The 12,510-nt window shown below is 40.3% G+C and overlaps 1 protein-coding gene across 1 annotated transcript; it reads right to left on the bottom strand.

Moving 5' to 3' along the window:
* Positions 1–559: 559 nt before the first annotated feature.
* tomm70a (translocase of outer mitochondrial membrane 70 homolog A (S. cerevisiae)) lies at positions 560–10,731 on the bottom strand. Its single transcript, XM_038716613.1, has 12 exons — positions 10,422–10,731; positions 8,852–9,025; positions 6,330–6,456; positions 6,122–6,231; positions 5,881–6,029; positions 3,646–3,853; positions 3,275–3,409; positions 3,043–3,150; positions 2,804–2,920; positions 2,593–2,690; positions 2,383–2,505; positions 560–2,265 (listed from the first exon to the last, which is right to left on the bottom strand). The coding sequence occupies exons 1-12, from the start codon at positions 10,653–10,655 to the stop codon at positions 2,112–2,114; spliced, it is 1,737 nt and encodes a 578-aa protein (XP_038572541.1). The 5' UTR covers positions 10,656–10,731; the 3' UTR covers positions 560–2,111.
* Between the last annotated feature and the right edge of the window lie 1,779 nt (positions 10,732–12,510).

The raw sequence follows: 12,510 nt of genomic DNA, 5'->3' as shown, positions 1-12,510 counted from the left end.
TTTTGGGATGCAGAGGCCAAAAGAAGCCAGCAGCAACTTATGCTGACTTAGTGGTCTGGGTGTTGTTGAAATCTTTTACAGTTAATTGGGCTGTTTTATTAGTCACACCTGTGCTTTTACTACTGTAACATGTCAAAAGTACTTTTATTATATTACACATAGGTTTACTTGTCAAAAACGACATGAGAGACTAATATAAAGCTAAACTGTATAGCTGTTTCAATGTTGTGTATACACTGTGATGGTTCAGTTTTATGATTTCATTTTATCTACCAGACAAGTACATGTATAAAGCCTCAAAAACACACAAAAAGCAAAATATATACGGATAAAAATCGTAAGTTGGAACTCTCGTTGTTGGCAGCATGTCTACATATAAGTCTGAACTGCCGCTGTTCATTTGCTTTCCTAAGGCTGGAACAGGTTAGCATGTATAAAACTGGTCTGATTGCTCAACATTAACAAGATGTGAGCCTGTGGGGACAGAATTGTCAGTGTGTTCAAATTAAGATGCAGAACATAAGGTTGTGCACACTAAAAGAAACTTGCAAAGGTGAAATTCATTCCAGGAATTATAACTTTATTAGGATTCATTCTCTTTCACTTTGGTCACTACATATCATGGATGAATAATGTGTAATTTCTATCAAACAGCCAGGGTTAGCTCTGTTTGACTGTGTAAGTTTAAGAAAGATGACTTTTGATGAGCTGTAGCTGGAATGCATAATTTGGTTCCTTGGTATTACCCCATTTAATAAAATGTAGCCGTTACTGCTGCTAGATGAATGAATGTCACAACACAAAATATTTGAATTTGGTTTTCTCAAATTTGACATTCGGCAGTGGCGCCTAATTTTATCTTATTTTAAGTAAGTATGGATGCTACTTGAGAACCAAATCACACACTGTACCAAGAGATTCTCAGGCTTACACGTAGGTTAGAAACAATAAGGCTTGGGTTGTGAGAATATATTTTGAAAAGGAGAGAAAAAATTAAACCAGTCTTGGTGTTACTCTGTCAAAAGATAAGACCAAATGTATCATGAAAAAGAAAAATTTTACAATAAAATAGAAAATAAATCATGTTTCTCTCAATAAAGTGAGCTAGGAAAAACCACTTATCCAATCCCTTGTGACATCTTCTGACACTAGAGGCAATTCAAAAATAACGTTCTCAAAAAACTAAAGATATAAAGTTGGTTAAGTCTTTCTAATCTAAAGTGTTTTGCCCAAAGCCTCTTATAGTTGGGATTTCCTAGTGTTCAAGACAGCACAAGCATTGCATTTACATTTATAAAGTGAACATGCTGCAATAAGTATATAAAAAAACAACAGGCAATCCCATAAAAAAAAAAAACACTTCAGATGCTAAACTAACCTCTGTTGCACCGAGTCCATGGGATCAATTCCAGCATTACAAACACAGACATTACACATGTAACTACAATTTTAATCTTGCATTCGGAACCGATAATGTATGTTACAATATGAAAGTAACTGGACAAAACCACTTTAGATCAGCATATATTAACAAGTGAACAGTCCATTAGAACTACATAAAGCTCTCACAGTATTTTCTGTAGATTTAAAACTGTCACAAAAGCCTTTAAGTCAGTAATTGGTTCAACAGACTGCGCACATTTCAATTCTCTTACATTGTACATAGTTACTATTAATTCAGACAGGCATACATGGCCATCCATGTATGTTTTTCTCTCTAGATGACACAATCTCTCTCTTTATTCTGAGAAACAAAAAGGTTTCACGATGATGTTTTGGTTGAATTAAGTGTAATCAAAGGGCTGCACTGGATAAGACCCCCTATCCAACTTCATACTCTTGCAACCACCGAGTCAACAAGAGGCCTGGATCACAGACTCGGCTCGATTGTGAATAGAAATCCTTCTTTCCGCGATAACAAAACCCTTTTAATGTGATGTCCACCTGGTATATCATTTCAGGGCTCTTCCTTTTTTCACCCCCCTCTTTCTCATATCATCCAGTACGCATTCTTTTTTTTCTTTTTATAAATCAAAGTTAAGTCAGACAGTTGCACTTTTAACACATTTAGGTTGAGCAATGAAAAGATTGGCGATCAATTGGCGGAGAAGTTACAGTGTCGGAGGTTTCAGCCCGTATTTCCTTGCCACTTCTGTCTGGGCGTATGCTGCGTCACATAATGAGTACAAATGGGCCATCTCCATCTCTGACTTGGCTAGGTTAATGGCCTTGTTGAACATTTCTATTGCCTTGTCCAGATTGCCCCTGAAAGGAAAGTTCTCTGGTTATTCCAAGCACTTCAAGAAGTCCAATAATGCTATTGATTTTAACCTTCCCTGCAAGTCCTATAATGTGTGGATTAAGTCAAATTGTCAAACTCACCTTTGAACTTCAATGGTTCCCATTGTTTCATAGGCAAAGTCACATTTGTTGTCAATTTCAATGGCCTTACTGATGAGATCTAGCCCCAGGTCAAGGTCTTGTTTCCACTGAAGCTGTAACAAACTGGACATATATTGAACATTTAACACCAGATGACTAATTTACACATGTTAATTTAACAATATGCCTACACAGAGAAAAAATGCCTACCCCTTGTGGACATATGTAGTAGCATTGTCTGGTTCCAGTTCAATACACTTGTCATACATCTCGTCTGCTTTTCCAAACTGCTGCTGATCAGTCAAAGCCTGAAAAATCCAGTTATGTTGAACGTGTTGAACACATCAACAAGGCCTATAGCAAATGAGTACTAAAGCACCCACTGATGTGTAAATATAAAATCTGGCTTCTGATTCTGTACCTGAGCATAAAGAGCGTAGCCCTCTGCACACTTGGGGAACCTTCTGATAACGTCCTCAAAGCCGTCCATGGCTGTCTGTACTTGTGACGGGTTGTTTCCAGTATATGCTTGTCTGTACTGAAAGAAAAAGACACAAAGGAAACTCAACAGCTGATAATGCTGTGGGCAGCAGGACCAATTCAAATAAAAATTCAGTTTATTTATCAGATAGATCCAATTATCTTTTATTGATTACTTACAAGAGCAAAGCATTTCTGTGCCTGGGCCAGAGCAGAGTCAGGTCTGAGGAGGATGCACTCATCAAAGTCTCCCACTGCCTCGTCCACCTGGTCCAACAGGATTTTCAGCTGAAAGGAAACCAAGAGCAAACTTATGACGAGGCATCACAATGTGTGTCCAACATTGTCTTCAACTGACAGCCAAGCAATCATCAAACTGATGTTGAAGAAACCAATTCAACCACATTCCTACCTGACCCCTGTGGTGATAGACATCAGGGTTGCGTGTGTCAATCTCGGCTGCCATGTTGAAATCTTGTGTAGAGAGCATAGGCTGCTGCTGCTGCATGTACATGCTTCCACGCTTGATCAAAGCATTGGCTCGTAGCTGTAAAAATTAGACGATGGTACAGAGACAACCTGTCATGTTGGAGCTTTCTAATAAACAGTGAGAAAAAGGCTTGCATTGAAGTCAAGATTGGTTCAGTGTTTGCGCTGGACAATGCATCATCCACATATTGGTTTGATTCAGGATCAGTAATCTTACTAATCCACTATCCCAGTAGTGAAATTGCCTGGATATTCTCAACTAACAACAGACTTTATAAAAGAAACATCTGGTACCTTCACATTGGCGTCTTGCATGTTGATCACCCGGTCCAAATCAGGTTGAGCAGCAGTAGCGTTACCTATCAGCAGGTAGAAAGTGGCACGCAGCAGGAGCGCCTCTGCAGTGTATCGGCCGCCTGACTCAACCTCCTTGGTGCATTCACTGATGATTTTGTCATAGTTCTCCTCCTCCATGTACTGCTTTGCCTTCAGGTAGCCAGAGCTAAAGGAGGTGTATGATGGAGATGAGGAGGTGTTGATCTAAGGAGGAGCCGCTGTTTCTCTTGCACTAACTTTCTATGCTTAATAGGGCTGAACGATTAATTGCATTTGCGATATTATCACGATGTGATAAAACGAGATTTTCTAATCGCCAAGGCTGCGATTACACTCTGGTCACATGATACCCACGAGTAAAGCAGTCTGCAAAGTAGGGATGAAACGATTACCGGTTTAAAGGTAAACCATGGTAAAATTCTCGACGATTATTACTGTACACATTTTAATTACCACGATATCTGGATATGGTTAACAACACTAATCTGCATTTCCTGCATTTCTAGAAACTGACTGCTCTGTATTTATGTCAGTTTTTGGGCTCATTGCAGTTACCATCACTGTCTTCTAAAGACCTGACTTGTTTTCATGTAATTGTCCACAGGGTCATTGTATTACCTATATAATATAAAATCTTAAATGCACACTGATGATTTTCATGTGTTTACAAAATGTGTTTGCTGTTAATTTATTTTTTATGCAAACAAAATGGCAATTGTATTTGTAGTTTTAATGCAAAATCAAACAAAGGTGAGTGGGGCCGAAGGGCCTCCGCTCAGACTAGCTTGGTTTGAAGGAGTGCCTGACTCCAGTAAGCCGCTTGGCAAGCTTTATGATGTGTTTTCATTGTGATGTCACAAGTAAAGGAAGTGAAGGGCTGGACTACAAACGAGCTGTTTTCAAGCGGTTCAGAGCAGAGTTTTCTGTGGGAGATGGGAACTCCCTTTGGGCTGGACTTTGGGCTTTTTCACTTTGCACACCTATTACATGCAGAAAAAAGATACATAACTCAATAAAGAGGGGGGAAAAGCCAAAAAGCAGAATACCACCTCTTTAATATTTTTCTGCACATTTTTACAATACCATGATAATACTGATAACCGTGATAAATTTGGTCACTATAATCGTGATATGAAATTTTCATCCCTTTTCATCCCTACTGCAGAGGAAGCATCAATTTCGCACGTTACGCTGTACCTTGACTTGTTGTTGTACAATGGCCTTAAGCTTGACAGAAGCTGACACTACAGACATTTTAGTGTCACACAGGGAATGAAAGTAGCACCACCACCGCAGGTAACGTGGTGGTGGGTGAAATGCACGTGTAGTAAAGTAAGCGTATTGTGCTGATCAGTGCCTGTGTCACACACACAGCCAGCAGTCAGCTCAGAAAATATCTGTGAAATGGCGTTTCAAACCAAACTCACATGTCCGAAAGAGGCCCAGTCTGTCCCGAGTTACAGCCAGTGCGCTGCTTTCTATCATCGGAGGCTGCGGGGGAACTCCGGTGTTGTCGGAGAATTTCTAAGCTTGTCTATTAAACACAAGAGGCGTCTGTTGGTAGGCCGACCTGATATTATACAGTATAATGTTATTTAATGCCATGACTTGACTCTCAAATGATCTTTCTCATATTATTATAATTTGATAATTCTTCTCCACCATTGCTCATAATAATTCATGCATCACCTAATTTCATCATAACACAGGCCTGACCCACAAAAAAGAACAATGAATGTGTAATCTATCCAATACTGTGTTGGTCATACTTTACACTGATTTACTGCTTCTCAGTTTTGAATAATATCGAAGGTAAAGAGCTTAAAAATTATTCGCATATTAAATCGCAATATTGGTAAGAAAATAGATTTTCCAAAATCGTTCAGCCCTAATTTTTTCTTCTTCTACAGTATATGACACACAGACATTTTTTCTACCATTAAGCTTACTTTCAGTTCAGCATTTGACAGCCACTGTCCTGCTTGTCAGGAAGTGAAAGTGCAAAGGCCACATGAATGTTAAAACCTGTCAATGTTCAAGGTACATTTATTCATTCTACAACACAAAGTTGCACAATGAACAAATCAAGTCAACACAGGGGCAAAGATCCCTCTGAACAATGCCAGCAGCTCCTCTGTCGCTCCTAGTAAAACCTGAGTGCACAAAGTAAGTTGATACTGGGCTCCCACTGACCTCCCAGTGACCTCCGCTGCCTCGCCCTCCTTGTCCTTGTCTTCATCTTTCTTCTCCCCCTTCTGCAGAGGCTGCGAGATTATGTCATCAGTGAACGAGCTAAAGTAGGATTTGATGAACTGAGGAGAAGGCATCATCGGTTCACGGTTCTACAGAAGAGAGATTCAAAAATAAAGATAGTTTAATTTGACAATTCAGAGAAATTAAATTGAAACAAAACTCTCTAAAAGTGGATAAATACCTTGTATTTCTCTTTGGCCTTCTCTTTTCCCAGCTGCTTCAGCACCTTGTCTGCTAGCAGCATGCTCTGTTGGTTCTGGAAAGCCTCAAGAATACACACCGCTGTGACATCTGGAGGACACACAGAGAACAAAACCAGCTGTAAATAAAAGTGTCACACATTTTAAGTTCCACTTGTACAGTTTTTAGAAGCGAAAAGAGTATCTCACCCTCTAGGCACTCCTTCTTGTTGTCTAGTTTTTCCAGAGCTTTAGCCCTCCTGAACAGAGCCTTGACATAGCGTGGATTCAGTTCCACGGCCTGAGAGCAGTCTTGTACCACTTCTGTCCATTTCATCTGAAATAATAGTTAAAGGCTGGTTATCTTCCAAAACATGTCTACATCTGAATATTCAGGGGTCCATAGGGTCTGCCCAATACCCAGAGAAGGCTTACAGGTACAATGGAGACACAGGCCTGTATGTTTTGAAGTGGACCCAAGTGATCCATTTGTCAATGATGTCTGACAAAACATAAAACTAATCTTTAAAAGGCAGAATGAGAAGAAACAGAGAGAGAGCCAGCCAAGGTAGTCAAGTGAGCTAGAGTGTGAAGGAAGCGAGGGAGAGGCCTTAGCGAGAACAGCAGTTAATCAGAGAAATAAAAAAAAATAAAAAATCTTCTGATCCTTTCACAGGCGGCTACGTTCTAAAGCACAAATAAAAACAGCCATACAATCCTGTGGGAAGGAGCCTTTATACATCCATGACACAGAGAGAGCAGAGCAAAGAGATGGAGACAACATTGTACGTTTTTATATAATTCAGGGGTCTCATTTATAAACGGTGCGTATTTACAAAACAAGGCTGGAAATGTGCATACACCACTTCCCAAGCAAAGGTTGTCATCTATAAAAAACTAATTTGATGGGTAAATGTGCTGTCCTGTAAGTAAACTCTGAACCATACGTACACACATAAAGAGGAGAAAAGAGAAACGGCGACTCACATGGCAGAAGGATGAAACTGTTTGAAATGAATAGGCCTACTACTGTGTAAAATAAAGTGAAATATTACCTCTGAGTATTGCAGGCTTAAAGCCTTTCTGAATTAAAAAAAGAAACAAATAAACTTGTATGATTAATTTTCCTTGATATGGGCAAAGATTAAAATCATTTCCAGCGTGCACAAAAAGAACCAGATTTACGATAATAAACACAGAGATAAGTTACTGCAAAAGAATGCCTCAAATATTTGTACAGTTGAATCATATTAATTAATACTTGCATGCAGTGCAACTTATTCTCATAAATAAGGTGAACAAGAAGACAAATTACATTTAAATTGATGCAGTTTTCAATGAGTCAGATGAGCAAATACGAGAGCATAGTTTTATGTATCGTTATCACATGTAACGGACTTATCGAGCCAAACGCTGTGCGCCAGCGTGTGGATGTGATGCGCTGCTTGTAAAAACAAATTATGGAAAATATAACACTATTTTATTAAAGAAACCTTGCAATGTGTGTCATATTTCTTTTAACTCATCAGCAGCCTCGTTAAGTGAGTGGACTGTTTGTGTAGCCTATATAAATGTTTAAACACCAGTGGAATACCACCGAACAGCTTCAGCTTCACCAAAAGGAACGTCAGTGTCACATTAAGTTAAATTTTGTTTTGTAGCTTTTCTGTCAGAATTTGCCATCCTTTTCTTCATGCAGTCAGTACGTATTAATATTAATGAGGGGTGTTTCACTGACCATTTGTAGGCAACTATGGGCGTTTGGAGCTCCCTCACATGCGCCACATTTCAAGTTGATAGTGATTTATAAAGAGAACTTGCTTTACTTTAAGTGAGGATTCTACGCACAGTTTTATAAATGAGACCCCAGACCTCACACTCTGCGCACTGTTATTGGCTGGGGGCCACACACCCTGCGCACTGCCCAAAGGTTAATGCTCAGAAATGTCTGCGAGATACAGACACCGTCACACACTTCTAGTGGGTTGTAAGTTATGACTGAGAGGGATTTTGTTTGTATGAGTCTATACATTGTTTTTTAGGGAAATCCTACTCATTATGCCTTTAAAAACACACCTGGCCAACAGCAGCCTAAAAGGGAGAAGAACATAAAGCATTTCTTCAATGACAAAACAAGTCTAAATGGCTAAAACACCACCAGCATTAATCAAAGTTTCAAAGCTTTTAGTTGGAGAGCTTATGTGAGCAGAAGACCTTGTGAGGTTCTGTCAGGTAACCCTTCAGTCAAACACATGGGTGGAAAGATTAAATGTTGGTGATTTGCACAGAATCTGCTTCACATTCACCAAAGAGGAGTAACCACTGTTTTCTCCAGAGGCATGCCATCTAAAGAAGGAGGAGAAGGAGGACGCTCCACTGAAGCCATTTGCGGCATATTTTAAGTTCAATGAAGAGCATTGACCTAAATGGCTTTCCATCTACAAGCACCTAAACCCCATTAATATCTCTGGGGACATTTAGAAAAGGGACAAAGTGTCTGTGTCATATACAAGACACATGCAAGGATACTCTGTGGCTACAATGTTGTATAATTTCATCCAAGAACCAATTATCAAATCAATCATTACAGCGAGGGTCGTAATAATAATTCAATGGCATGGGACACAGACATTTACATTGGCAAAGTTATTTGTATATTTTATATTGTTACACACCAGGTGGGTCTTTCATGTTACCAATCTCGGCACAGATTAAAAGAGGGTGGTACCAACCTGCTGTTCGTAGGCTGCAGCTCTGTTCTGGTAAAATGTTGACAAGTCAGTCTTTTGCTCTGTGGGGCAGAGAGCAATGGCTTCTGTGTAGCACTGAATGGCGTTCTCATACTTTCCGGCCTTGAAGTACTTGTTACCCTTGTTCTTTGCTGCTTGTGCCCGATCCAAAGGGCTCTAAATGAGAGAGAGAAAAGGCAACATTTATTGATTAAATGGTCTCCCATGTCACTCAGTTGACTGGTTTAAGAATTGAAGAGCCTAAAGACTGTTTTACTTCAGAATAAGGTATCCCTTATCACCTTACACTGCAAAAGGCTGTGCAAGTGAACTGCACGCATGTGCCAAGGATTAAATGCTGTCAAACTATCTTACTGCTAAGAAGCCATTTCTTAAAACAACTATGCCTACAGACAAACAGATTTCAGGAGAATAACTGTAATGATAAACAGTCACAGATGTGCATAAACTCCAAATCCAAGTTTAGCTTTCCTGAGATAAATGTTTCCAGTGGTGGATAAGGAAGACTATTACATTGGCATGACCACTCACTGCAACAACATACAAACTTGGAACAATTGCAAATGTCTGTTTGGCTCACAGGACCCACAGCTGTAGATCATGCTCTTTTTGCCTTAAAAATTGCTATATCCTGTTTACACAATGCAAACAGGGTCTTTTTTCCACAATGAATGCAGGAGGAATTCAAAACGTTTAGACACAAACATGCCACACCCAAAGACACTTCTCACTGACAATATACCTGTGAGAAGCACTGCCACTTTATTGAGGCTGTGTAAAATGTACGTTATGTCTTTAGTTCAAAATAAAAAACATTTTGGCAGACAGCGCAGTCGCTCTACAAAAAGGTGCATTCTTGGTGCAGGACTGTAATGTTAAATGAACTAATACTAACGTTATTGCTCGTTATCCATGTGTGATACCACAAGTAAATTAGGTGACAGCGACCGACAGCCTGTTATACTAAGTTATCTAATAACACTGCCTCTGCCTACAACAGACTAATTCAAATTACGGTCATCCCTGCCCCACTCGACTTTCCCCCACTCGAGAAAGTAAGGTTAGCTAGTATTCCCCAAAACATTACAAGCAGTTAAAAGACTCCCGTCATATTGTTCCCACTTGCATTTCAGCACACAGGTTACCAGCCGCACTTTTGCATTTATGTCGAACATACTTCCTTTACAGGTGTGAAATGTTGGACACTTATATCCGGCTGGTTAACCTAGCTAAGCTGACTTACCCTGATAACCTGATTTACTTGAATTTCCCTCGGGATAAATAAAGTATATATCTATCTATCTAACGTTAGCCTACGAGGCAGCCTAGCTAGCAATTAATGTTGGCTAATCCACAACCGATGAACCGGCTGCTCTCGGCCTTGCTCTCGTGAAGGTAGCTGTCACTGACAGCAACGTTAGGTGTCCTTGACTGTACTTTAACGGTAATGGCACGTGTGGTCGGGAAGCTGTACGCGCTGCACTAGTGCAAACTATGCTAATATGGGAGAGTAACATTAACATAGGACAGAGGAGTCTTCAGGTAACGGTACCATATTCTCCTGCTCTCGGCTGGCTCGTGTTGCGCCGTCTTGGCCCTGCACGGGGCTTGCGCTGCCTTCTGGTGTTTTCCGCTCCCCGGTCCCTTTCCTTTCCTTCGTCCTGCTGCGATTCCAGAGGTAAAACGCCCCTACTCCCAGCACTATAGGAGTCCCGACTATCAGGGCCAGCTGCCAGCGGGGTAGTCCAGTCCCGGACTGCGGCTCGACTGGCTTTGAAGCAGCCATGATCCACAAACGAGCAGTAGTTAGCTAGCCAGTACCACCAACAGACAGCGTGAGCGACCGCCGCTTCTTCTTCCTGTGCTCTGCGAGGTCATAGACACAGCGAGGGATCATGGGATGCTGGCGGACAAGCCACGGGGCTGCCTGTAGTTGTAGTACGCCAGTGACATTTTGTAGTCCAAACTGCCTTATATATAGATATGTCCATATGATGAGTGGTCCAAGTTATAGAATGAATATGGCCTACAAAGAAACAAGTAGGCCTGTCCTGTCCATGTGGACCATGTACAATGTCAGTTGAAATTATAAGGGACTTATAGGGGCCTTTTACCTAATAGGGGATTTGCAAGTATACAGTGTATATATACATATGTTCAAGTTTGCAAGTTTTCACCTGATTTTCCTGGATTAACAAAGTATTATTTGTCTACAGCAACCAAGCAGCAGTGCAGCTGGCTGTCTCCCCACTCTTGCACTGTACAGAAATAACCACTTGAATTAAACATGCTGTTATGGGTGGTATTATAGTACCACCTATTGGATGTTTAGTAGTAAAACACTTGATGTAAAAGCCAGTAGTCTCCCATCACGTTGTGTCCTCTCCAGTCCCGGTAGTTGATCCGTTCTGTCTGGTAGCCACTAAAGCGTGTTGTCAATTTGTCAACTTGATGTTCTGTCCCTTTGTAACACCAAGAACCCAAACACATGCTCTATGAAAGCCACAGTGACATTAACAGACACAGTGGAAAATGCTTATGGCTGTCTTAAAAAGACAGCTCAGCAATTTAGTCTAATTAGTTTCAATAGTGAAGGCTACTTTCTTTTCAAATTGCGGATGTTTTTCAGCCCCAACACCATTTCTTATCATGTGAGTTTGCTTGTTGTTTGTGTCTTTTCCCAGTTCAGTCTCCACTCTGTCCCATTTCAGAGCTTTGTGTTGGTCTGTCTGGACGGTGCTGGAGCCTGACTACTCAATTTGCGCCCAAGGCCATCTGTCCTCAAACAGTGACCAGCACTAAACAGTTTTCAAAGTCAACTGTATTTAGCTGGTTAGAGGAATCCCTGTGTAACGAAGAGCCCTGTCCTTGCAGCAAAACAGACCTTTGATTGGACAACTCTTCCATCATGAGATGTTCTATAGTTCAACGACTGACAAGTAACCTATTCACACAGTCGGGAACAAATCATTTCATTTTGTGGTATCAAATTAAACAGTAACTTTTCTGTACTCAATAAACACTAACAACAGTTTTTTCCTTTATAATTACTAAATAAAGAATAAAATATATTAAAATAATAGTGTACACTTTGATCTGTCTTGGTTGCGTTGCTTAAAGCATGTTGCTGCCCTCAAAGTAATCCATTCAACATGACACAGTAGCTTGTTTTGAAAAGCCATAAAATCAATTTTGCCAATAAACTACAACACGTGATTAAACTTGTACTGTATATTATGTGTGTTGTGTCTCTCTTCAGTGACCCAGCAGATATTGTTGCTGTGGAAAGGATAAAAGGGCTACTGACAGAGGTCACAATAAGGTTGTCTGATCTTTTATTCCTGACTCTGTGTGTTATTCTTGTAAAAGGTGCCTGCTCTTGTTAGCACAGCCTAGTTTTAGTCTTTGCTCCACTAGATGTTTGGAGAGCTGTGTCCACTGAGACGTGCATGTGCTCCTATAGTGCAGGGAGTTGTTTAGATGAAGGTTCTTTGAAAATGTATAGCCTATCTTTAGAGATCAACTACATAAATACACCAATTGACTCCAGTTACATCATTTAATCAGATTAACCTCAGGTGCTCATGCAGGTATGTTTTATTTACACAGTTTGTTATTTATACAGTATTTTTCACTGGATC

This window comes from Micropterus salmoides, unplaced genomic scaffold, assembly GCF_014851395.1.
Source record: "Micropterus salmoides isolate LMB-PRFRI ecotype aquatic unplaced genomic scaffold, ASM1485139v1 Ms_hic_scaffold_13, whole genome shotgun sequence".
In the NCBI taxonomy this organism is placed as follows: Eukaryota; Metazoa; Chordata; class Actinopteri; order Centrarchiformes; family Centrarchidae; genus Micropterus; species Micropterus salmoides.
The sequence above is the reverse complement of the archived record's forward strand: the minus strand, read 5'-3'. Positions and strand labels throughout refer to the sequence as shown.